General features: G+C 50.5%; 1 protein-coding gene across 3 annotated transcripts; it reads left to right on the forward strand.

Annotated features, from left to right (window-relative positions):
* The first annotated feature begins 716 nt into the window (after nt 1-716).
* Nucleotides 717-25,657, forward strand: Pyroxd2 (pyridine nucleotide-disulphide oxidoreductase domain 2). Of its 3 annotated transcripts, none has more exons than XM_051199866.1 (16): nt 720-954; nt 3,696-3,715; nt 5,311-5,404; nt 5,475-5,548; nt 10,888-11,043; nt 13,047-13,200; nt 15,481-15,542; nt 15,619-15,716; nt 17,411-17,552; nt 17,874-18,008; nt 19,189-19,261; nt 19,478-19,634; nt 21,941-22,095; nt 23,063-23,169; nt 24,634-24,754; nt 25,391-25,657. In XM_051199866.1, the coding sequence occupies exons 1-16, from the start codon at nt 828-830 to the stop codon at nt 25,459-25,461; spliced, it is 1,746 nt and encodes a 581-aa protein (XP_051055823.1). In that variant the 5' UTR covers nt 720-827; the 3' UTR covers nt 25,462-25,657. The 3 variants fall into 3 exon arrangements, with proteins under 3 accessions (XP_051055826.1, XP_051055823.1, XP_051055824.1); XM_051199867.1 differs by having other exon boundaries at nt 17,874-17,942; XM_051199869.1 differs by lacking the exons at nt 19,478-19,634; nt 21,941-22,095 and having other exon boundaries at nt 717-954.
* Nucleotides 25,658-26,585: the final 928 nt, after the last annotated feature.

Below are 26,585 nucleotides of genomic sequence, written 5' to 3' on the forward strand. Positions count from 1 at the left end.
CGAAAGCCAACCATCTTGAAAGATCACAGTTTTTATTATCTAGCCATGGCCCCTTCCCCTGTCTGCTGTCTGTCTTCTGGGTAGGGGTGGGGAGGTGGCTGCCCTGCTCAGATTGCAGCCCGCTCTGCTTCCAACGCAGCCCATAGGGGTCCCCCATTCGAGACAGGAATAGGGGTACCAAGGAAGCACACTAATTGGGGTGATTTGCAGGTGTGAGCTTGAATCCTTGGGAAAGGTACGAAAACAGAAATGTCCAGACTTTCAAAGGAGTTACCCTCAAGAATCACGACAGTGTAATTGCCCTCTGCCCAGCAGATTAACCTCACTGGGGCTCTCAGGGAAGTAGATGGCCTTTTCCGTTGACCAAAGGACCTGACCCTGGTCGTACTGAAAGGTGGTTGTGGAGGTCCACACGGAGCAGCTGCCACCTTACAAGATCGGACTCTACCCTGAAAGCAGGAGTGAAGTCTGACTTGACCGTGCCCCTCCCACTGGGCATGATCTCTGCCCCGCAGCACCTAGGCTTTTGAAAGGAAGCTCAGGGAAGGCGGGGCCTCTGCTTTGGCTCCACCCCTCCCTCTGAGCCCTTTTCAACTGTACTCACTTTGTTCCTTGCACCCTTGAGTACTGGAGGTTGCACAGACTCTGATGATACTTAAGCTACCCGCCCCTTTCCCAAGTCTGGCATGCGCAAACTCAGAGCAGCAGAAACCCAAGCCCTGGGAAATGTGGCCCAAGGCCAAGGCAGACACTGGGCTGTAACTCCTAGTCCCTCCCCGTCCTGGGCCGCTGGAAAGCTGACTGCAAGCAAACTGCTGGGGGCAGAAATGGCTGCCAGCCGCCGAGGTCTCAGCAGAGCTTTGCACTCTTCTCCCTGCCCCGCTTGGAAACGAGCTCAGCCTGGAGCCAAGCGGCGCCTGAAACCCGAGTACGATGCTGTGGTGATAGGAGCAGGTAAAGCTAACGAGGGCAGATCCGGAGCTCAGAGAGGGAAGACAGCAACCTACCCATAGACCTTTGTGGGGTCCTCCAGGGAGCCACCTGTAGTCTCAGCTGTGGGCACTGCCTGGCCAGGGGTCCCAGTGTGCAGGGTCTATGATGGAGTTCCCGTGATCTGGGAGTCACCGGCCCTTGGTTCTGGTTCCACCCTGGGCCTGCTGTGTGGTCTAGAACGGTTCTTGCCTTCTGGGTCTAAATCTTTCTGTCTAGAATGACAAGGAGGACTAAGTAAACTCAGGAGCTTCCCTCTGTTTCCGGTGCAATGGGTGAGTTCCCTCCTCTGCAAATCTGTGAGTTCCCTCGGAAAGCATATGGTACATAAGGGTTAGGAAGAAAGCACCTAGACTGAAGGTAAGAGAAATCCTGCCACTCCGAGCCCTGAGTTCTGGTCCCCGTCTCACCACTGAGGTCACCCTTCCAAAGAGGAAAGAGTTGATTCATAAAGAGAAGAGGGATGTTTTTGGGGGGTGTCCCCGACACCCTGTTGTGCACCCACAAATGATGCCTTCCCCTGGCGCCTTCCCTCAGACATTGACACCTGTCGCCGTGGTGGTTCTGCAACAGTTTGCTGACTCGGGCTCAGAGCACTAAAGGGTGCTAGGCACAGCTTAGTGCCAGGCTGCCTTCCACCCCAGGGGCTTCGGTTCACACTCTTGGGGCCTGGAGGCATTTATTTACAGCTGGGCTCTATATAGATGATAGCTGGTTCACACCTCCATGAGCACAACAGCACAGCTTTAAATGCTGGCCTGGTTAGGCTTCTTTGTGTGTGTGTGCTGGGAGCCATCCTCTCCAATGTAGACACATGTGGGTGTTTATGATGGACACTAAAATAAAGGTGTCTCACAATTTTAGAAATCAAATATTCACTGCTCTTGATTTAAATACCATGTCTTTTGATTGAGAACACGTTGACCCAGAGCACCATATAGGGAGTGAACCTTGAAAAGGGTTGCAGAGGGCCCAAGATCAGCAAGCTGCATTCAAGGGCCATCAACTGTTGAGTGGGCATCCCTTGAGGCTGGGGGATTAGTAGCAGTAGGGGGACAGGTCACTAGAAGCCACCAGAGAGTCAGCCAGCCAGGAGCTGAGGTAGGATTCTAACTTTTAGATCTTTGTCATTTGAATGCAGTTTATCCATCCATGGCTGAGTTGGGACCAGTTGGCCAGGGAGACTTTAGTAGTTTTCCGAGATTGATAAGTACCACTATTAAAAACCCAGATTGCTGCCATCTTTGTTATGGCCCTGCAACAGGCTGAGTTCTTCTTGGACACTACTGATCCTCCTCCCTCAACACGGCAAGGTTTCATATTCACATGAAGAACGCATGTTACACACATATTACTCCCTGCCTTGCATATGAAGGCAGCCACTGGTTGTTAAAGGCCTCTCTGATGCGGAGAGGTGGGGTGAGGAGCTGCCTGCCTGGAACTTACATGCATGTTCAGAGAATGGCTTCTCCACCTGCAGGCTCAAACCAATGGCAGGCCCAACAAGCATTATTTTAAACTTTCTTATGAAACATTTCTAACATTCTTAAAATAAAACCACATTAGTCTTATCACAGGATGGGTTAATGCTAGGGCATTGGTTCCATGAAAACATTAGTTAGTCAGCCGTGTGCCAGGTCATGGTACAAGGTACATTTCTGCTTGTGAATCGTGAGCAAAGGGGCTTGAAAAATCCAGTTTCAGAGGACTCCACTAATGGATGAGAAGTTGGTTCAGTGACCTCTAAAATTCAGGCCGTCTCCATGTGGGAAATTTGAAACAAAAACAGCTCAGCTATGGAGAAATTCATCTCAGGGGTCATTGCTGTTCCCCATCTTGTGGACATTTGTCAGATGAAGAATTGAGTTTTATTTGCATCCACAGTGGGTCCAGGTAGGGGCTGGGAGATCACAACCACCTACTGACATCAGAAAGGCTAAGAGCGGCATCTATAAGAATGGCGGGAGCCCCCAAAGCTGGCTGATACCCTCTGGGCCTCTCTGCCTGTGAATGACTCTCTACCAACAGCTGAGCTGTCCCACAGGAGGGAGCAGCCTGAGGCCTGGGCCCTCAGTGTAGCTTTGTTGCCGAGTGCATGGGAATTACCAGGAATGTGGGAAAAAGTCAGGTCCCCAACCTGGAATGGAGCCTACCTTGTTCCTGGTGCCCACCTTGAAGCTATATATGCGTTAGTCACTTAGATCTTTGTTTTTGTTTTTCATTTTGGACTATTAATATTTCCTTGGAGTACTGGGGACTGACAGAGATATTCCCGTGTGGACAAAGCCCTTCCTTAGGGGCACAACTGTGCCTGGTATGAGCCACACGTGGGTCAAACAAGCTCTATGTGACAACAACTGTCCCCTGAATGGCATTCAGCTGTCTGAATAGCCCTGCCCACACTACCAACAAGTGGCCACCTCCCCTGTAAACCATGATGGTTCCATACACGGTCACCAGCTCCCCGTAGGGACAGAAGTTCAGAAACTGTGGAACTTCCCGTGACCTTGAAACAAGGAACAGAGATTCTTCCAAGCCAATGTCGTCAGAACCAGGGGTGGGTTTCCTGACTCCCCCCATAAGATGATGCCTGGCATCCAAATGTGGGGCAGGGGAGAAGATATCTTTGGCTTGGGGACAGGAATGGGGGCTCAGCATCTAAAGAGCTTGCATTCAGTAACACTTTCTCTCTTGTCTAATTGCAGGACACAATGGGCTGGTGGCTGTGAGTATCCATTTGGTCCACTTCACTGGCCCCTGAGCAGTGGCTCTCAGCAGTGATGGGGAGGATTTAAAAAGCAAGCAGGACAAAGGCCACTGGAGAGAAGGACCTAGTGTCAATCCAGGGCCAGTTAGAGGGGACATCGTGGGCTTCTTTCCTTGTCCTTTCCCCAAGGCTTGGGTCCCTATGGCCCGTGGAAGGCTTATGTGGAAGGCTTAGGAATGTCACTGGAATAGAGGAGCATGTTGGAGCCTGGGGGAAGGGTCTCTCACACCAAGTTGGAGACAGTCTCTGCTCCCCAAGGAAGAGAGTGTTGGAAAGAACTGAAATAGGATCTGAAAAAAAAGAGTTCAGTCTCAAATAGATACTGTCAGCGAGTGACAACAATCTGGGAATCTCAAAGCTTATCTATAGCCAAGAGGTGTGGCCGATATTTTGTAGATAGCACTGAGACCTCCCTTTGTGCTCACAACCCCCATGCAGTGGGCTTGCTCGGAGCTTGGTCTCATTTTCATGGTTTCGGGGCAGCCTGGTTCACTGATTTCACTCTAGGAAGGAGAACAACATGGCTGCCCTCTGTATGCCAGGCCAGCTTCTCAATGCCAGGATCTACTCCTTTTTGTTCTTAATAAGATTTATCAGGAGGCCGATCCCTCCTCCCCCACCCCCTCCCCCACGTCACCTCTATGTGACAACCCTGGGAGCCCGAGCCCAGCTGTTACCCTCACTGAGCCTCAGTTTCCCATCTGTAAAGTAGCAAGCATCACAGCAGCTGTTCCTAGTATGGTTACATACACCCACACAGGGTTACCAAGCAAACTTTGCAAAACGTGACTTATCAACTTCACCATCTATCCGTATTACCATGCTGATATCAGTGGTGCAAAGATGACCCAAGCACATGCACGCACGCGCGCGCGCACACACATATACACACACACATACACACACACACACACACACACACACACACACACACACACACTGCAGGGATATAGGCCTAGACTAGCTCAGCTCACTATATATTTATTAATTTCCCACTGAGTACTAGAGAAAAGTTCATAGAAACCCTGCATCAGTCATTGCCCCCCCCCCCATAACCACAGCATCCCTTTATTGCATGTGCCACAGGTGTCAGGGCATAGACAATAAAGCATGTTTTAATACTCGTTAGAGAGTAACCCTCACCAGCCCTGTGAAGCTGAAGCCCTAATCATTAGCTCTGTCTTTGCCTGTGAGGGAGCGGGGTGGGGGGGGGGAGGCACATGGATCAGTAGAAACGAGAATGAGAAACCTGAAGGTTCTGGCGTGGAGTTCCCAGCCTCACTATGTTACTGCCCTTGATGGAGCTTGCTCAGCCTGGAGGAAGGAGAGGGACGTCCAGGGCTGGGTCGACAGGACGTAACATGCATCCCCAGGCGCCAGGCCTACCCTAAAGGAAGGACAGTTGTCTTCAGCTAGAAAGTGAAGAGGCAGATGTAGACACCGCAGATTTAAGAGGACATCTAGACATCAAGACCAAGGGCATGGTGTAGGCCCAGCAGTGAGGCTTCTTGGTCAACCCCAAGGGATTGAGAATGGGCCGTCTGTCCTCCCAGGCAGCATACCTCCAGAGACTGGGGGTGAACACTGCGGTCTTCGAGAGGCGCCATGTGATTGGGGGTGCAGCTGTCACTGAGGAGATCATTCCAGGTGAGCCCTGAGAAGTGGGGGGAGGTGCAGGGGTGATCACGGGTGACTGGATCTCCTTACTTGGTTCTAGGATTCAGGTTCTCCCGGGCATCCTATCTCCTCAGCCTCCTGAGGCCGCAGATTTTCACAGACCTGGAGCTGAAGGTACAGCTGCCCCTCTTGGCCTGGTCATCGGTCAAGGGTTGGGGTGATTCCATCTTCCTGACCTGGGAGGGAGGCATCATACCCATACCCCCATCAGCTCTCTCCTTGAGATCTTCCCTCTCTTCCAGACTAGCTATCCCACACATCACAACATGCCATAGCTTGATTTTATTTCAGCTGCCCTCTATTTTAAAGGCTTGGAAATCTCAACTGAGAAACAGGCCTCTTGTAAAACAAGGTCTGTTAACATCAGAACTTCGAACTGTATGGTAGCACCTGGCTGGGGGGGGGGAGTTGGGGGTTGGGGGCAGGGAGGGAGCTTCCATCTCTGTCCTGGCTACCTTTGCCTCCTGGCATCTTACCTAGTCTTCATAAAGCCCCTGCATGTAGCTTTGGGCACCTGAGTTTGCAAAGCTGCCTAATATGCCCTTGTTAAACTTCGGCATATCTACCGCCATTCTCGACAGCATGAGCAGGGAACAGTGTCACAGTAAGCAGCGTCCCCTTTGCGTGTTCTTGGTCTCAATGATAAAAGAATTTCAAAACAGACAGAAAGGAACTCAGAGACAATTTATTGTAGTTAGAGAGAGATGCCCTCAATGTAGATGTCAAGATAACAGGAGAGCTGGAAGAGGAGGTGTAGACACTTTTTAAATAATGTGCAAAGCAAAAAGTTATGCCAGTGAGACACCATGTAGGCACACCAGAGAAAGGATTGGATACCCACAACCTTATTTATCCTTATTTATTCCCTTATTGAAGATGTAAAAGATTGCCCTCTTCTCAGGATGGCATGGGCCTTGGATGCTCCACTTTTTAAGGCCTAGGCAAAAGGGAATATTTAACCTTAGAGCCATTTGGGTTAGACTTACAGTCTACTAAGAGTTGCTCTGGGTGGCCTAGAACTTGGAGTGTACCTAAAACAGGGAGGAATGATAAGTTCACCCTCAGTTTACCTTTGACTTGTATGACCAGGGAAGAATAGCATTTATTACCATTGTTTTTCCCTTTAATTTTGTTGATGTTGAGCCAGACATAACTACTTGTACTTACTGTCATCAGTTTACCTTTTAGCTCTGTGGCCAGGTCAAAGCCCTAGCCTTGGCTCATCTTTTAAGTCTTTAGTGGCAGACAGCTGAGGACCTCCTCTTGGGGGCGCCAGTGCTGGCTAGAGTGTCTAAACAAGTTATAGGCAGCTTGGAGATTTTCCGTTGCACTCCCTGTTTAATCTTCTAACCTTTCCCTGAAGTGACCCCCCCCGCCCGCCCCCCAGATCCAGGCAATAGGCTTGCAGTGAAGGTCTGAGACCTTTGGGAATACCACTTAGGGGTGTGATAGTACAGTCTTAATGGGGTAGTTATTCCAATTTCATTGTGTTGTGTTGTCCTTGCCTCTGGCTTGGCCTTATTTAGTTGTAAAACGGGACTTTCTCTTTAATGAGTATGGCGATCTTGCAACAAAAGAGCGTCCCCTGCCTCACCTGGTCCAGACTTTTATAGAGGGAGTTACTGACCACCACTGTACCGTTTGTCTGTGGACTGGGACCTCTTCTGGCTTCTGGGCCATTTGGAAGAGATCCTGGAAGCTCTTCCCCTGCCCCTTGTTCTCTCCCAGTCTCCTAACCTTTGTCCACTGGCATGCCTGCCTCTGCCCCCTCCTCCTTCTAGCAGGCTCATGAACTCATGAACTGGGCCATCTCACTCCTGAGGCCCAGGTAGTGCTCTCCTGCCTTGGAGCCTCCTGCAGTGTAACGACTCCTGCTCAAGTGGAAATGAAGACAATACACAGCCACTGCTTATAAAGCTCTTTGCTCTAATAGAGCCAGGTACAAGAGCTGGAGAACTAGGTGATAAGGGAGTCCAAATGGAGAAGTTAGCACTGAGGGAGAAGGATTAGAGAAGAGACAGAGACACAGTATCAGAAATGGGTAGAACTTAGCCAAAGCCCGGGGGTTAGGTCCAGGGTCTTCAATCCATACCATACTGTAACTAAAGGGAATTTGTATTGTGGCAGCTTTAGGGGGCAGAGGCAGCCTCAGTCTTCCCTCCCATCCCTGGAGAATCTTCTAGTCTCTCCCAACCATGGTCCTTACACTCCTGGTTTATTGGGGAAATCTGCCGTTGGTGAGGCTCTCAAACCAGAATGCCAAGGTTCTTGCTCAGAAGCCTGCTTCTTTTGGCGGTGGGACCCAGGAGCAGCCTTTGAGACAGCTGGCCCTTCCCTGTCCCTCTCCACCTGGAGTGGCTGTCATGCTGAGACTCGGGGTAAGCAGAGGAAGGGGCTGCTTTTGGTTTTGACACTTAAAGCTAATTGTGTTCTCTGAACGGACATACCAGGGATAGTTTAGCTTCCTCTTCCTCTCCCTTCTTCCTTCTCATAATTGAATAGTCAGAATGACAGAGGTACCACTTAGAAGCCCTAGAATCAGTTTAAAAAAAATCATCCGTGTTCAATTAGTTACACTTGAAATAACTCAGCTTCCCCTGGGCTGCTTATCGACTGGTTTGTTCAGTGTTCCCAGAGCGCCTGCTTTGTACCGGGCCCAGAACAAGCCTGGAGGGAGGGAGGTACGGTGGGGAGGCAGGGACACAGCAAGAGAACTTTAGTAGAAGTAAGTGACAGAAAGGAAAATGGAAGGCACTGTGACAGGAGGAAGTAAAGTCCGGCCCTTTCGTGGTGACCAGGAACTCCTTCTAGAAGGGATGACACCTGAGCTGATGCTCAAATGGCAAGAAGTCACTGGTCACATGGACTTCTAATCAGAGAGAGCTCTGGTCAGAGAATGTGCAAGTAGGCAGAATAGGACCCTGGGGCCAGAGCAGTCCAGAAGGGATTCAGGGAAGGGGGTGGGGAAGTTCACACCAGGAGGACATTTCATCCTGGAACAGTGAGGAGGCAGAAGGCAAGTTCAATTGGGAAGCAGAGTGGGATTTACAAATGTATAGAAGATTAGTCTTGGCCATGGTGGGGATGGCATGGAGACTTACAGGTACTGGTGGCAGCTGCTCAGTGGACCACAAGATGGCAGTCTGTGATGAGGGCATGGGGCTGGAGAGCAGTAGACAACTCCTGCAGATGGAGCCGACAAGATTTAGCAATATAAGAGATGTCAGTGGTGAGGGGCAGAGAGGAGCTGAGGATGCCCTCCACAGTTAGAGTTCATCACGTTAAGAGGAACAAGGCAGGGGCTGGAGAGCTATCACAGTACTTAAGATCACTTTCTGTTCTCATAGAGGTCCTGGCTTCAATTCCCAGCACCCACATGGCCGCTCACCACCATCTGTAACTCCAATTTCAGAATATCTAATGCCCTCTTCTGACCTCCACGGGCACCTGGCACACAAGGTCTGTCTCTCTCTCTCTCTCTCTCTCTCTCTCTCTCTCTCTCTCTCTCTCTCTCTCTGGCACACAAGGTCTCTCTCTCTCTCTCTCTGGCACACAAGGTCTCTCTCTCTCTCTCTCTCTCTCTCTCTCACACACACACACACAAAATACCTGTATACACAAAATTAACCTTTAAAGAAAGGACCCAAGGTAGAAGTTGTTCCAACCTGTAATAATGATTTATCAACTTTAATGCTTAAGAATAAAGCTCGAAGTTGCCCCAGCCCAGTCCCTACCCACATTTGGATTCTGCACTGTAGAATCCCGATGCCTGGGTGATGGTGTCCACTAGGAAGTCTCTAGTTTGAGCATCTCCTGAGATGCAGGTAGGGTCTTCTTTTACTTTCTTGCTTTTATCTACTGAAGCTCTATCTTGTCAGCAACATCCAGTCACTAGAACACTTAGTGAATGTGCCACGCCCGTATGAGGGATACAACAGTGACCAAACAATGTCCCCACCTCAAAGTACTTCTGTTTTACTCAGAGAGGTAGAGACAAATGTATATGTAGTTAACATGTGATGACAAGGATTTTGGTTAAGGGGACAGAGAGCCTGCCAGTATGGTTGGGGCCTGGGTTGAGGCTTGCTGGTAATATCTGAGCAGAGACAAAGAGAGGGAACAGGCCATGGGACAGGACAAAGAAGTTTCCAGAAAGCAGCCACAGGTCAGCCCAGGTGATGTTAGCACAGTCTCAGCCACAGTCGGCCGAACTGATGTTAGCAATCTGTTGTTGCCCTGGCTCAGCCATAGTCAGCCCAACTGATGTCAGCCGGTGGTCTGTAACCGCATGACTCCTTTGGAGAAGTGGGTGTGTTCTTAGGAGCTCTGTGCTGGTGAAACATCTGTAAATCAAATCCTGATTTAAATGCATCAGGGGAACCCCTACTTAAAGTGACCTTGTAGAAAGTAAGACTGCCCTGTACATTTTTAAAAAATGATGTGACTGATGTATCTGCCTTGTACATACGGATTTTCACACAACCATTTCTTTACTGTTTACTTTTAAAGTTTACTTGTTTACTTCTGAAGGGAGGGGAGGCAGTTATAGATGAGGATTCCAGGGTCTGGGAGTCATGGATATGTGGTTTCAGAATACAGATCTGCCTTCTAAAGTGATGTGGGACAAATCATTTAATGCCTCGGAACCTCCACTGCTATGTGTATGAAGAGGAATAGCATCTCTAGAGTTGTAGTGTAGTAGTGACTATGAACCTCAGTGCCCTCTCTGATGAAGTAAGTTGTCGGAAGCTGTCTTTGCAGGGCTGCAGTCAGAGCCAGCCGCAGCCCAGGTTCATACCTGAGAGGGAGAGTGTGGACTAAAGAAAGTTAGCTGAAGACGGTAAAGGAAAAGACAAAGACAGAATAAACGCAGGAGGGCAAATCAGTCAATGCTCTTATATGCCTTAACCAAAAAGGGGAACATGGTGTCATATTATATGGAACAAATAGACTTTTCTTCCTCTTTTCTCCAAGGATTCAATAACCTCAGCTTAGATTCGACTTCTCATTGCCTGGCCTTGAGGGTCAGGAGTAACCACACCTCAGACCAGGTCTGTTGTTATTTAGCCAAGACACCAAAGGCCAAGATAGAACACCCTACTGTAGCCACACCTCTGACCTTTGGGTCTTATGACTTACTGAGGACACTTTGAACTCTCAGCCATCTTGTGGGCACCGGCAGTGAGTGTAGTGAGTGTGGGTGTGTGGGTGGAGTGTTGTGATGTGTTAGGTGTGGGGTGCAGGTGGAGTGCTGTGCCATGGCCTTATTGGTCTATCCGTGGACATTTAGTCAAGAGAGTTCCCTGTAACGTCTATTAAAAAGATAGGAACCAGGTCTGTACACCTTGGGACCAATCACAAGCACACCTAACTGGTCACACAAATGGGATCGGAGAAAGGCCAAGGGGAGAAACATGGATCCCTAAAATGCCCGCGCTTTTTGTGTTCTGCAGAAGCATGGGCTGAGGCTTCACCCCAGAAATCCCTACTCCTTCACCCCCATGCTAGAGGAGGGCACACTGAGCAAGGCACCCAGGTCCCTTCTGCTGGGCACAGACATGGCTGAAAACCAGAAGCAGATCTCTCAGTTCTCACAGAAGGATGCTCAGGTATGGAAGGTCGGCAGCCCGTAGCAGGCTCTTGAGGGGAAAATGGATGTCAAGGCGGCGGGGGCTGAGCAGGCCATGGACAACTTGGTCCATTCTAACCTTTGACCTTAGGCATTCTGAGAAGGGTGGTGGAGACCAGTGGAGACTGGAGCTCCTGGAGCCTGTGTATGCTCATCTGAAGCTGATGAGCAGGTGGTCTCTGCATGCTGAAAGCGAGAAAGGAATCCCTGGAATGCATTATCCCCTGCTTTTTACTCAGAACTCCACATGTTACCCATCCTAAAGCCCACAAGAAGAACTTAGGACCAGAAAATATTCTTTCAGTTTGACATCAATCCATGACAGCCAAAGCAAGGAAATGTCTGTGGTGGTGTGCAAATCTGCCTCCCAGAACACACACCAGATGGAGAGTGCAAGCTGCTTCCTGCAGATCTGGTGCAGGAACACGTTTGCTGGCTTTGTCCAGATGAGTCAGCGGGTGATGCAATGGGCCTGGTATGGAGGGTTCTGCAGTTGAGGAAATGTTCTAAAATGGCCGCTCTTACAACAGCCTGGGTGCCAGCTCAGTGGAGGCATGTTTATGAAGGAAACCTGCGTTCATGCAGTCCATGCACTTGCTTTCTGGTGTGCTAATCTAGCATTGGGCAAAATCCAGACAGCCACAAGCAAAAGCACTTTCCCCGTTACCCAGAGTATCCTAAGCCTGGCTGTGTTAGCTGCTATTCCTCAGACTGTAACAGAATACAGACTAGAAGCAGCTTAAAGGAAGAAGGGTTTGTGTGGCTTGTTGTCGGAGAGGGGACAGTTCGTGATGTTGGAAAGCTACTGTGCTGTCGGGAAGGCATCGTGACTGGAACAGCTCACACACAGCTGTGGCGGCAGGAGCGCGAGGTGCTATTGTTTCTTGTTGGCTGTCAGGAGAGCTCAGTGGAAGCAGAGCCAGCCTGTATCTCTCAGAGCTTGCCTGTAAGCCCTACATCCTGCCAAACAGTCCTGTGTCATCTCTGAGCAGCAGCATCTCATCCCCATACCTGAGCCTGTGAGGGATGTTTCTGGTGGAGATCGTAGCACCTGGCTGACAACGGAACTGCCCTGCTGTCATCAGGAACATCCGATGCAATGGGCTGAGGACCCATCTCGACCCTCACCTAAATCCTGCCGCTGTTGGACATACCTGTGGACATCAGTGCAAAGCCAGGACTCAGTGCCAGTGTGCCTACCTGCTAGTGGCCACACCATGGGAGGCCTGGGGCATTTCCCAAGGAACCCAAAGACCTCAGTTCATGGTTTGGGCTTGAAAGTTGTCATTTGGCAAGCCTGGTCTAGGGGAAAGATAATTAATTATTTAAATATGATTTTAAGAAGTTATTTACCATAGAACTTTATGTAATACGGCAACTTCCTGGGCTTATCCCTATGTCTAGCTGAGCCCAAATTCAAAGCCCTGGACTAAGAATCACTAAGAACTTCTAACAGTGGCAACTTCCATCCATCCCTGTTCCCATCACCAGCCCACGGGGGGGGGCAGAGTCTAGGGCTGGGGGGGGGCTGCTGAGTGAGAGGATACAGGGTTCTGTGGCTGTGTGGGATGAGGCAGCATGTCAGACTGAGAGATGAAAGAAATGGTCAGTATGCTGGAGAGACATCTGCCTTCCACCAGCCACAAGCAAAAAAACATGGAGCTTCTAAATGGTTTTTTATCACAGGGTTTATACCTGTACCCTCAGACACTTGACACTTTTGTGTAGCTGGTTTTGACCCATGCTGACCTTTGGCCCTGGTGGCTGTTCTCATGCACAGGCTTCTCTGCCCTTCACTTGTGACACATACATGTGGGAGGGAGAACTGAGCTGAGCCACACCTAGGCTTATAGCCCGAGGAGATGCCAGGGCTGCGCTAGGGGGCATGACGGCCATATGGAAGTGTGATGCAGAAGACAGGCATGGGGATGGTGTCCTGTGGGGTTCTGGACCATGGAGGGCTAAGCTGAAGCTCTGTTGCAGGCCTTTCCCAGGTACGAGGAGTTCATGAGACGCTTGGTGTTAGCCATCGACCCCCTGCTGGATGCTGCCCCACTGGACTTAGCAGCCTTCCAGCATGGCTCCCTATTACAGAGACTCAGGGCACTGTCCACACTGAGGCCCCTGCTGAAGGCAGGTAAGTCTGAAGTACAGGAATCAGGGTATGGAAAGTGACCTCCATGGCAACAAGCCCACTTTCGGGATGGAGACCTAGCTTAAAGCTCCAAGACAACCACCAGTGTGTTACACCTTTGGGGAGAAAGGTATCCTGGCAGTCAGGAGCCAAGGAAGGAATACCGCAAACTCACACCTCACAGCAAACAAGAGATTTACTTGGAGAGACACAAGAAGGTGGCTGCCTCTGCTTGGGCAAGAATCAGCAAACAACTAGGGGGAGGCAGGCTTTCTTGGGGGTGGAGCTTTCCAGGGTGACCTGGGATTGATGGGATTCTGTGGCCTGATCTTGGGCTTTTTTCTGTAGGGCAGAGCTTGGCTGACTGAGTCTTGACCAGATAGGCAGCTAATAGACCATGGACCACAGAGACTGCCAGGCACTCCCCCCAAAATTTCAGCCTACCCTACCCTAAAAATAAGGCCCAAGACAAAGGGTTGTGTTTACTTAGAAGGGTGACCCCAAGGCACCCAAAGAGGGGAATGAAGGAAGACACTCCAGAGTGAATTAGTTACTTTGTGTCACTGTGATAAAATACCATGACCAAGTGACTTAGGGAAGGAAGTGTTTATTTTAGCTCACGGTTTCAGAGGGTTAGAGTCCATAATGGCAAAGTCAGCGTGGCTGGAGGTGGCTGGAGCAGGAAGCTCATGGAACACATTCCACCCTCATGCGGAAAGCCAGAGTAAAAACTGAAAGGAGGGAGGGGCTGTAAACTCCTAAGCCCCACCCCCAGTGACGCACTTCCTCCAGCAAGGTTCCACCTCCTAAAGGTTCCAAATAGTGCCAACAGCTGGGAACAAGTGTTCAAATATGTAAGACTGGACCTGGACCGGATTGGGGGGAGGATGTTTTATTCAAAACACTTAGAGGAAACACCAGCACTACGGTGCATGTTGGCACTGGCCATGGATGATGGGTGATAAGACACTGGTCCTGCTGAGACTCTCTGTGGAATGTACTTTATAGGAGGTATGTAGGTCCTGTGCTATTTCCAAGAGAAGGAAGGGGCCTTGTCTCCCAAGGGGTTCCCTAGTGAGACAGAGGCCTCTGGGCCATGCATCTGTAGATGAAGTAATACGGTGCCCGAGAAGCCCAGAGAAGAAAGGAGAGGCCCATATCTCAGAGGCCTTCGCTTGATGCTGTAGGAATTCTAGTGTGTGATTCACATCAGAGCACAGAGCTCATTGCCACAGCCACAGCTAGAACACTATGTAAGAACCAAGAGAATTTGAAGAGTTGCCTCTGAATGAGAAAGAATACTAAATTTAGACCAAAAATACTGAAAGGTCTGTGATCAATTAGGGAGGTCTGCCATGGATCTGTAATAGAAGCTTGATCAAGAAGTGTGTTGTTATTTTCTACCACTCTTTGGGTACACAGACAAATTCCCATATCCTAGAAAAATACTGAATCAGTTAGCCATGGTCACAAGAAAAAGAAAACCCACAAAACTCCTTTGGCATCTAAAAGTCCCATGGCTCTTTGTAGTTTGGTTGATCCTAGCAGGCTCAGTTGATCTGGTCTTGTCTCATGCACATGTCTGTGGCTGGAGGCAACCAGTGGTACCCACTCTGCTCTCCGTGTCTGTCCTGTGGGGAAGCAGCGTGCTACACTGGGCGTGTGCTTCTTACTTCAATGGGACAAGTCCTGCTGCCTAGGCCAACTGCGAATCTCCATTTGTGATGCATTTATAAATATTCCGTTGGCTGGCAAGTCATATAGCTAAGTCCTGAGTCAAGGTACACAGTAGGCCAGGCAGCTATAGTGGGTGGTCATCGCAGAATTTATAAAGCAGAAAGAGTCTGGAAATGGAGGAAATGAGTGGACTTGGTCATCAACACCAAAAGGAGACATTCCTTTTCAGAAGCTCCAGTGCTAGGAGCTTCATGCAATAACCATTCATTACGATAAATATTTATTAAGCAACTACTTTTGCCAACTGCTAAGGTATGCAGAGGGCCAGAACCCTGTCCTGCTACTAAAATGTAACTGGTGCCCACAGAATTACAGGTCTTTCCTGTTTCATATAATCCTTATAGTAACACGTAAAATATGTCTTCAATATTATGGAGAAACAGGCTCAGAACTGAAGATGGTTAAAAGGGGCTCAAAGGGGTGAAAAGCCCTTGAATGTCACGTTGTCTCCACCAGCCTCTGTCTCTTCCTGTTCTTTCTTCCCTGGAGATGGGAGCAGAGTCTCCTCAAGGCCTGTCTCACTGGCTGTTTCTGCTTCTCTTTCAGGACGCACCCTGGGAGCCCAGCTCCCCCAGTACTACCAGGTCCTCACAGGCCCCATCTCCAAGGTGAGTGTGGCCAGATGGCTTAGGGACCTCTCCTGCCACCCAGGCCCTCGAGCCTTTCTGTGGCTTTGCTCTCCAGGTACTAGACCACTGGTTTGAGTCTGAGCCTCTAAAGGCTACTCTGGCAACAGATGCTGTGATCGGAGCCATGACAAGTCCCCACACTCCAGGGAGTGGGTGAGTAGGGACCAAGCCCACTGGCGGGGAGGAACTGATGGAGGGGAAGATACTCTCCAATGAGAGGAAGCTCACAGACCACCGTTTTCTGAGCCCAGCTAATGCACCAGTTGTGAAGCTCGCCATATCATGCGTGTTGACTGAACTCTCAGGGTCACATCTGAAAACTGGAGTTCAAAGAAGTGTTCTGCCCAAGGTCACATGGCTAATAAGAGGCATGTGCTGTCTGACTCCCAGGATTCCTTCTTAGCTGATCTTTCCCACTCGTCTCCAGGAAAAGCCTCTTCATGCTCTCTGTCCCCACCCTGCTCCTCCTCACCCTCCTGAATTCCGTAAAGCCCATGTCTCTGAGAAGCTGTCCGGCTCTGTGAGCAGATCTGTCTAGAGGGGCAGTCAGACACAGTGAGGGCTGTAGGTTGTGCCTTGAATGCCTAAGATGCAGCTAGAGTTGTCAGTGTGGCTTATCTCTCCAGGATGGAAACACCCCCCAGGAAGTGGCTTTTCAACAGAGGCCAAGCCAGTCCTGAATTCCCCAGGGCTGGGAGAAGAAGCATCAGCAGTGTTTGAGTCACTCTGCCAAGCTCTTAACTAATCAGCCAATGTACATCTGGGGCCTCCCATCCTTTTCTCTCGGGTCTTAGGGAAGCTGAGCTACTGGCCAGCTTGCACAACGTGCCTTTTAGAAATCCATTGCTTAACAACAATTGTGGATGAGCACTGGCCTGTGCGTGGGGGCTGGAGACACAGTAGTCAAGGGACCGGAAATCCTCCCAGGAGAGAGACCCAGAGCAAGAAGAGACCACGAAGCGTGGAGTGTGTTCTAATAGTGAGTGAGCAGGGAAAACCACCCTGCTGTAAAAAAGACCTGAAGCAGGAAATGTTTGGTCTGAAACAAGGGGAAGAGAAGGGGTTTGCTTGAAAACAGGTGAGGAAGGAAGAGATTCCAGGCCGGTGGCACAGCACGTACAGAATCTGCAGTGGCACAGAAACGCCACTCCAGCAACCAAAGGGACTCAGCGTAGCAGGGGTGACCAGTGTGAGGCAGCATGGCAGGACCAGGCTGACACCAGGCAGGAGCCATGGACACCACCTAACGAGACTGGCCTTCCCCCCTCCCCCAGACAATAGTGTGCAGCAAAAGCTTTGAAAGGAAGGCTGTCAGGGTCATCTGAAGGCTGACAGGATCCAAGCTCCACAAGGGGTGGCCTCCAGGGAAGCAAGAGCTGGGGAACGCAGGTGGCCCTGGTCTGCCTGGGGGGTGGGGGGGGAGAGGCAGCTAGCAGTGGCATCTGAGCATTCTGCTGAGTGGACACATGGTCAAGATGACACCAGGCTTTCTGTCGGGACCCGGAAGTGCCCTTCATTTGTGTGGAGACCCTGAAAAGCTCAGAGAATGACAAAGGAGCTGGGTTTAACACACAGGCCAGAAATGCACGCATGAAGAGATGCCTACAAGAGATAGATACAGGCGGGTGCCTGGAAGGATTGTGGCACAGGGAGGCTGGAGTCCTGTGTCACATATATGCACAGGGAGAGAGTGTGGCATGAGGTGGCAGGGCTCTGAGCTCCTGAGAGGCTCGGGGAAAGGGCTGGACTGGGAAGGAGGAGTTGAAGGTCCAGGACAGAGTGTTATCTGCATCTGAAACTGAGATGGGCTCGGCCTCAGCCCCTGCTGCTCTGCCGTCTGTCCTCAGGTATGTGCTGCTTCATCACGTGATGGGGAGCCTGGAGGGGATGCAGGGCGCCTGGAGCTACGTCCAGGGTGGCATGGGTGCCCTCTCTGATGCCATTGCAAGCTCAGCTACTGCCCATGGAGCAAGTATCTTCACAGAAAAGGTGTGGGCCCCGCTCCCCAACGTGGGCTGTTGGCCTGGATTCAGGGTAGAATAGTCTACCTCCGATTTAGAGATATCCTCAAAGTACTGATGAACAAGGGAAGCCCAGAATCTGTGCTCTACACTTCTGAGGCTGCTGGCAGCTGAGTAGTTGTTATCTAGGCCTAGCCATCTGGTAGATAGGTTGCATTAAGGTCCCACAGAAGCCTCTGGTTTGGGGCATAGTTGGGGCTGAGGAAGCTTGGGTGTCTACAAGCCACACCCTCTATTCTCAACCTGGCCTTCCTTCTGGGGGCTTCGGGGTCTCCTGCTGGGGCTTCAGACTGTGGCTAAGGTGCAGGTGAATGGTGAAGGCCACGTTGAAGGAATCATACTGCAAGATGGCCAGGAGGTGAGGAGCCGAGTCGTCCTGTCCTGTGCCTCGCCACAGGTCACCTTCTTGGAGCTGACACCACAGGTGAGGTGGTTCAAAGCAGAGGTAAAATATCTGCATACAGGGCTTGGACCATGGGGCAGGGAACCCAGATTACACCAGGGTGAGAGATCCAAGAACTAGACCTTCTCTGAGAAAGGCGGCAGCTTGCGGATAGTAAGGAAGCCTGGTGGATGAAAGGACCCAGAGCACACCTTGGCCTACAATAGGCCAAGCTATTGCCAGAGCCCAGGTCTGCCTTTTAATTCTTATGACTTGTCTACTGCCTAGATTTGGTTTTTCCCCTCTCACGGTCCCTGATTCTACCACCTGTCATTGATCTATTGCAATATTAATACTGGGAATGGAGGTTTGGGAGGTTTTTTTTTTTTTTTTAGCACAGTCGTAGTTTCTGGGCAGATATGGCCCCAGCTATAGACAGGGAGAAATCGGTTGATCTTGACTGAGTTGCTGCTGGGGCTTGCCTGTCACCTGCAGTGGCCGTGTCTCTGCTGGTCTTGACTGGACTCAGTTCTGTGAATGGGAACTGGCTGGCTGTGGTTGGTCCAGCCTCTACGGCCTCTGGCACAGGAGCACCAGCATGTTCTCTAGCCTGGCAGAGGGCGGCAGCAGGCAAGCTCAGCCATGTCAGCTCCAGATTGCTTACTCTGGATCCATCTTATTTGCTGACATTGGCTAAATCTCCCAGCCAGTCTAGGGTGATGTGTGAGTAGTGTGGAGGCAGGGGATACTGTGGAGAAATATGGAAAGGGGCGTGCATCCAGGAAAGGCTTGGGAACATTGGGATTGACCACACCTTCCCTGTCCCTGAAGATAAGATAATGTGTGTCTGAGAAGGTAGTCTCATCCATACGTAGGCCTGCTCTTGGGGGCATAGCATTACTGTGTCTGAATATTTCCACGCACAAAATTCAACAACTCTCGGTGCACAATGTTAAGGCAGTATTAAAGTAGCAAAAGCTATGGCTGGAAGGATTAAGATGTATAGAAATACCTATTCCTGTCCCAACAGCTACCCCAGTCAGGACAGTGGGCCAAGTGCAGAAGACATGCTTTGCCTAGAGTCGGGGACTCCAGGAAGTTCTCTAAGAAGAGGTAGTTTGGGGGCTGAGTTCTGAAGGAAGAAGATGTTCTCCTCAGGCAGAGGTTGAAGGACTGGTCTGGGCAGCTTCTCCAGGCCTTTCACAGAGCTTTCTCCTTCCAGGAGTGGCTTCCAGAGGCCTTTGTGAAGAGAATCTCCCAGCTGGACACACAGTCTCCTGTTACCAAGATCAATGGTAAGAGATGCCTGATTGCATCTGCCTTTGTGAGAATCTATGTGAGAATCTCCAAGTCAGGGAAACCCAGCCACACTGCCTGTCCCTCCTGACACCAGCTTGTCACCAGCTTGTCATACTTATAGACTTTGGACCCATTGCATGGACAAGCAGGTCATGACTACAGAGGGAGGTCCCTGCAAGGCTGGGGACCTGACCTGGCCCTTGGCTCCTCAGTGGCTGTGGACAGGCTTCCAAACTTCCGGGCAGCCCCCAATGTTTCCAGGGACCAGCCACAGCCACATCATCAGTGTTCCATCCACCTGAACTGTGAAGATACCCTGGTCCTCCACCAGGCCTTTGAAGATGCCAAGGGTGGCCTGCCTTCCCAAAGGTAGGTGAGACCTGGCCTTTGTGTCCCCTATGTGTTTTGAGGCAGGGGCCTGGCCTCTTCTACCTGGCACTAAACCTTCAGTGTCCATGTTCCAAGAACACAAAATGTATCTCAGAAAAGAAATGTAGACATCAGAGCAGTGGAAATGAAGACTGGGCCGTGCTAGGAGTGTCCCGGGTTAGTGGAGGACAGTCCCAAGGGGAGGAGCACTCAAACTGGGCGAGAGAAGGGGAATATGGTGACTCAGCAGAAGCCACGCTCACTTAGCCCCTAGTGCATGTCTGAGGGGCCCCTTCACCCAAGCTCCTAAAAGCACCCCCTCCCAGCTGTGTCTCGGTCCCTTAGAGCAAACAGCAGGCAGGGCTCTGTGAGGCCTACACTGTCCATCCTCTATGTTGTTCAGTAGGCATGTGCTGGGGTCCTGCTCAGTGCCAGGCTCCACACCAGGCACAGCTTGTGGAACCTGGGGTGTAAAGCAGGCAGAAGTTTATAATAGGCCTAGTGTATGAGAACTCACAGCATGGGGGTGGGGGCTGGAGAGATGGCTCAGCAGTTAAGAGTATTGACTCCTCTTCCAAAGGTCCTGAGTTCAATTCCCAGTGCCCACATGGTGGCTCATAATCATCTATAATGAGATCTGAAGCCATCTTCTGGCCCGCAGGGACACAGGCAGGTAGAGCACTGTTTACGTAATAAATAAATAAATAAATAAATTAATTAATTAATAAGAACTCATGGCATAAGATGAAAGAGCTGCTAGGTTGCTCAGACACAGAGCAGAAAGAAAGACCCACAAGATCTCTTCCTCTGCGCTGGCCTCTGCTGCCTAGAAAACAGCCGACATTGTGCACTGTTAACGGGCACTAAGGAGCAAAAGAAGGCAGGCCAGGGGAGGTCTGCTTTTTCAAAGAAGGCCCCTCTGAAGCTGTGACACTTGAGCAGTACGTTGAAGGAAGCGAGACAGGTTGTGGGAATATCTGAGGAAGAACCCCCAGAGAGAAGGGCAGGTGTAAAAGCCCCAGGGCAGCGACACGCTGCTGTATTGGGAACATAATGACAAGGCCAGAGTGGAGGGTGTGCAGCCACAGGGCTGGCCAGGCATTGTCCACTGCCCTGGCTTTTACGTAAAGAAAGCCTGACGTTTCCTTAGAAAGACTACCCTACCCAAAGTGGACCAAAGAGAGGACTCCTGTTGCAGTCGGTTACTGGAATCAGAATGTGAGGGCAACAGGTCAGTGACTGGGACCTGGGTGGATGGAGCAGAATGGTGAGAAGTGTCTGAGTCCTGGGCATGTTTTAAGGGTAAAGCAGGTGAGGTTTGCTGTTGGACTGGGCGTGGTATGGGAGAGGAGCAACTGGAAAACTATGAGAAAGGGAGAGGGTTCTGGGAGGTTTGGGGGAATGTTAGGCAGTGACGGGAGAAGTTGGTAGATGTCTAAGGTGAGAAGCGCAGCTGGGGGATGCCAGCCTGAGAAAGGACACTTCATATGGCCTTGAAGATACTCATGCGATCTGGGAATGGTTCTGGGGGAATGTTTACAGCATCCCCAAGTCCGTGGCACTCAGGTCCCTTCTGTAAAATGGCAGAGCCTGCACCTAACCTTCTCACATCCCCCTTCAGATCATCAGTCATCTCTGGATGACGTAAAATACCTGTGTGGGTGCTGGGTAAACGGCTGTCAGGCAATATTGTTTATGGAATGATGCCAAGGGGGAAGTCGGCATGGTCAGCGAGGCATAGTTTTCACTTTTTATAGTATTTTCAGCTTGTGGTTGGAGAATGCACAGAGTACCCAGGCATAGAAAGTCAGATATAGCTAGAGATCTGAGGGACTTGTACTTCAGCTGGGAAAGATGGCTGGGCTGTGCGTGGGGCACCATGCTGTGGTGGTTCAATAGGTCTAGATGCTCTGCTTTGTCCTGTTCCAGGTCAGGTTCCTGGGCCAGGTGGGGAGGGACAAGCTTGGTTGGACCCAGGCCACCTAAGCGCCTGCTGACTTGGGCCTCTGACTCCCTCATGGCTCTCACTGCCTGGAGCCTGGTGTTATTTGAGTTGAGGAGCCAGGTTAGAACACAGGTCTCTGGGGAAGGAAGATGAGACTAGAGCACACCTCTGAGCTAGGTGAGAAAGGATCGGAGCTCTGGAATCTGTGGCTGTGGGTCTGGAGGAGCACCGCAGAGGTGGACTGTGGCAACCACCGTGGTCTCACAGTGATAACCAGCCCTGGTTGGTGGTCTCTGAGGACTTTCATTTTGTTTTGTGTCACCTCAGAGTCCTGACCCTCTCTACTCCTCCCACATCACAGACCTATGATTGAACTCTGCATCCCTTCATCACTGGACCCCACCCTGGCTCCTCCCGGCTGCCATGTTGTCTCCCTCTTCACTCAGTATACACCCTACACTCTGGCAGGAGGCAAGATCTGGGATGAGCAGGACAAAAACAACTATGCAGACAAAGGTAAAGAATGCAATACAGGTTGCTTTGCAGAGTGACAGCTGACTGTGGGATCCATTATACACACACACACACACACACACACACACACACGCACACACACACACACACACAGTCTCATTCAAGCTAAACTCTTCCCAAGGGAAGAGACATACCCAAGGCAACCTTATATCAACATGGTGAATGTTGGCTGAGATCAGGCAATAGGTTAAGAAAGCCAAAAGGATAAGGTCCCAGACTAGAGAGATGGCTCAGCAGGTAAAGGCACATGAACAACCCTGATAACCTGAGCTTGGTAATACAACATTCAGTGGAAGGAGAAAACCAACTCCCAAAAGTTAGCTGTCTGACCTCCACATACACACTGGACCACACACACACATGTACCACACATGTATACATACACACACACACACACACACACACACCAATATATATATATATATATATATATATATATATATATTTCAGAAGACTCCACTTTTACCCTCCAGTTGCTCAGAGTCCAGTCAGGGAGACTTAATAGGGTGCAGACCACCATAGTGCATTGTGCTTTATGGACCGAAAGAAAGAAGCCACGAACCAGAGATGAGGAAAGCACTCAAGGGACGAAACACTGAACTGGGTTTTGAATGTTTGATGAACGGGAGTTAGACCGAGTGCAAAGAATGTTCCAAGCAAAAGGAACAGCTTGGGCAAGGGAACGAAAAGAAAAATACTTCACATATTCAGGAGGTGACAGAGTCTTGTGGGTAGGTCAGGGTTAAGAAATGAGAGTGTGAGGCTGGGCTGGCTACAGGCATTTTTGGTAAAGCATTTTGCTCGTGAACCATTTTTCATTCTGTTTGTTTTGTGCTTACTGCTATGTAATTTGCATAGGATGAAGTAAACCCCTAACTCATATAATTTAATAGGTTTTAGAAAACTTATGAGTCGTACAACCTTATTGTCGGTTCTTCCGTTTCCACAGTGTTTGACTGCATCGAGGCTTACGCCCCCGGCTTCAAGAGTTCTGTGCTGGCCAGAGACATCCTAACCCCTCCTGATCTAGAGAGAATCTTCGGGCTTCCTGGAGGGGTGAGTGGAGTCTGGGGCCTACTCCCAACCATCTTCCTACCTGTCTCCCTGGCTGGCCCCTTTGGGCTTTACCCAGCCTTCATCAGGAAGTGGTAGGGCTGAGTGAGGAGAGGAGAAGACACAGATACACAGATGCCATTGGAGGAAGTCACCAGGCCTGTAGCACTTCTGCCCGGCTTCCCCATGAGCATCTTCTGGAGAGAGCTCCATCCCTACAGAAACAGGCTCTTGTAGTGAGCTTTACTTTACCAGATATAGGAGATAGGAGGCCAGAAGCTAGAAGCCTGGCTAGGAACCTGGGAGCCTGTGATGAGCCAAAAAGCCCTGTGAGGAATCAGCCCCATGAGGGGGCAGGGAGCCCATGAGGGGGCAGGGAGCCATGAGGAGTCTGGAGTTCCATGAGGAGTCTGGAGTTCCATGAGGAGGCAGCTCCAACCCCATGGACACTAGCCACAGCAGCTACTGAGCCTGACAAAGCCAGAGTGAGCTGAGTGGTGGGTGATACACAACAGTAGAAAACCCAGCATGGACACAAGTGACACTATCATATTAGTACTATTATGTCGATTATGTTCCAAGATGGTCAGAATACACACTTGACATAGATGTCGCCAGTTTGGCTTTTCTTAACTGTGGCTCCTAGTAAATCTAAAATTACATGCATGGCTTTGGACATGTTTTTGTTGTTTTGACAGCACTGGTCCAGACAGAAAGCAAACAGCCAGAGAGTGGGAGGGACATCACAGACTGTGGATGGTCAGTGTGAGGCAGGGGTGGGTGAGAAGCGTTGGTGACAGTATGCTCTGGAGGGAGGGCATGACATGGAGGTTGAACCAGAGGCTGAGGGCAGGATGGCAGTGTGATCATAAAGGCAGGGTGACTTGAGGGGGGCAGGCTTGGGGGTGAAGTGGTTCACATGGGGGCCAGATGAGGGGCAGCAAGAGAAGGCCATGGTGACTTCTAGAAGATTCCGGTCTTCTTGTTTAGGATACCCACTGCCTTTCTGGGCTGGTCTGGCCCAAGCCAGGGAGCAGAAGCTGGTCCCACTGTGTCACATCTCCTGCTGACAGAGATGGTGGCTACCCAAAGACCCATGCCCCAGTAGGAGCCTGTGCCAGCTGAGCAAGCCAATCTTCCCAACAGTCTCAGGAGGTTCATGATGCACAGGAAACTCTCAGAGTCCCCCCTTTCTTTCCCACTCAATTTCTCTGCACTCTATAGAGGTCCCTACTCCTCTCCCCAATAAAGCACTGTGGGACTTTCACTCACAGTCTGGGACATGCCCCCTGTCCCCCTCACCTGTAGCCCAGGGAATATTGCCCTCCTCTCTCATACTCAATTAAGAACCCAGGGAAATATTCAGAAGCAGGAGAAACTGGCTTAAAGAATAGAGAGATGAAGAGCCCCTAGGATGGCAAAGCCCATAGCACTCCTATGTTAACAACTGTGGCCCTGCCTCCACAGAACATATTCCACGGTGCCATGTCCCTGGACCAGCTCTACTTCGCCCGTCCAGTGCCCCAATACTCCGGCTACAGATGCCCTATCCAGGGCCTGTACCTCTGCGGAAGTGGGGCCCACCCTGGTGAGTGACGTACTTGCTGTGTGCATCGCAAGGGCTTGTGGGGTGAGGGAGGTCATAAGCTTGCAGACAGAGGAGGATGTGGGAAGCCATCCTCTATGAGGGCGAGCACACAGCAGTATCCCTTGCCAGGCTGCCAAACCCTCAGCTTTTGCTACACACCTCCTTCCAGCTAGGTGTAGAGAGGGACACAGACTGGTGGAGGGTGGAGAAAACTCCTCCAGGGGTTGTGGGAGACTCACATTCCTTAATTTCTTACTCATATTTGAGACCAGAAGGGATCAGTCATGTTTCTCTACTTAGAAATTCTTTGCTGTACCAGCTCCAAGGCTACCTGACTTCGCCGCAGCTGTCATCTCCTGGTGACGCCTTTCTGAGCGGTGGATGAAATCTCCCATAAAGAGCTATGCCCCCTGTGCCCCTCCCCCATTAACACTTCAGCTCTACATGCTGTGTGCTCTAAGTGCCTCCCTGCAGTCTGGCAGACTGAGACCAGTGTGGCCACTGCCTGCCCTTCCCCAGCTGTGCGTGGAAGCTGCAGGGAGCCCAGACAGTGTGGTTATTGTTCCAGCTGTGGCTGCTCGCCGAGTCCCACCCTGTCCCTTTCTGGTGGACTTCTGAACGTCGTTTTGGTTCCAGGAGGAGGCGTCATGGGAGCATCTGGACGGAATGCAGCCCACGCAGTCTTCAGGGACCTCAAGAGCATGTGATGCTGGACCGACTCTGGCCCTGGGAGAAAAGCTTTCCCTGTACTTGGGAGCCGCCTATCAGGCCACCTGCCCCTGATGCCCTGCTTGGAAGGATACCACTGGGGACAACTGCATCAACAAGGCACCATTGAGCTGAACCAGGGCCTGAGTTACAGGTTAGCACAGCTTCACCTGTGTCCCAGGCCTTATGGGCTGCCTGGATAAAACAATGTTTTGTACAGAGACTGTTTGTACTGTCTTCCTATGTGTCTGCAGGTGGGAAAAACTTGGCATGCCAGCTGGACACTGTCCCTTTAACAAGTGGGAGAACTTGGTCCAACTGTCCCCTTCTTGTCAATTGGGTTCCCACTGCCAACTGATTGGAGGGCTGGCCTGCCAAGGCCCAGTCAACTACCGTCATATTCCTGTCACTATAAGAACAAATTCCCAGCCCCAGTGACCCACAAGGTCACCCACATGATGGACCTGAACAAAACTTTGCATCTCAAGCCATTGAAACCTCTAGTTAGGAGATAGCAGTGGGTTCATCAGAAGCTGCATGGGTGCCCCCCTCCTGATACAAGAGCTCTCCACCTTCTGCTTGCCAGATTCTAAATCTGCCATGTCTGTCCTAAACATTTCACATAAACAGGTGTTGTTCTGCAGTAAGCTAGTCTGCCACTATCATTCAGGAAAAAAAAAATATCCACAGGACAGCTCTACTACAACACAACTGTGTTGGCAGCCTCTCCATGTTGGGTTAAAGGCCACCATCCCAAGCTGTCCCCTCTGTAGGTCAGATAGAAGATTCTTGGGGCTTCCACATCTAACCACTTCTTCAAAGACAATAACCATTACCTCTTTTACAGTATTTCTAATTCGTCTCCCACACAATCAGGATATGTTATAATGTTCTTAGTGTGATTTACAACTGTCTTTTTTGAAATTTACTTCCTATCAAAAACTATTCAGTCTTATGAGAGTTCTTTGGGGAACATTTTTAATAGCTGTCTAATATTCCCAGGCGAGGACGAAGCATAATTTATTATGGAACAATCAATCCAACCTTGACCTTGATTGCTAAATGACACCAGCCCAAGGCCAGGCAGCTGCTCTTTGGCATTTCTTCTCCTGGAGGGGGGGCT

The sequence above is a fragment of the Phodopus roborovskii genome, unplaced genomic scaffold, assembly GCF_943737965.1.
Source record: "Phodopus roborovskii unplaced genomic scaffold, PHOROB, whole genome shotgun sequence".
Classification (NCBI taxonomy): Eukaryota; Metazoa; Chordata; class Mammalia; order Rodentia; family Cricetidae; genus Phodopus; species Phodopus roborovskii.

What these genes read in the sequence shown, in the direction of transcription:
- Pyroxd2 (XM_051199866.1), top strand. Translation starts at nt 828, where the DNA reads ATGGCTGCCAGCCGCCGAGGTCTCAGCAGAGCTTTGCACTCTTCTCCC. An exon ending in TCACAGACCTGGAGCTGAAG is followed by an intron (nt 5,549 to 10,887) that starts GTACAGCTGCCC and finishes TGTGTTCTGCAG; the next exon opens with AAGCATGGGCTGAGGCTTCA. An exon ending in CAAGTATCTTCACAGAAAAG is followed by an intron (nt 17,553 to 17,873) that starts GTGTGGGCCCCG and finishes CTGGGGCTTCAG; the next exon opens with ACTGTGGCTAAGGTGCAGGT.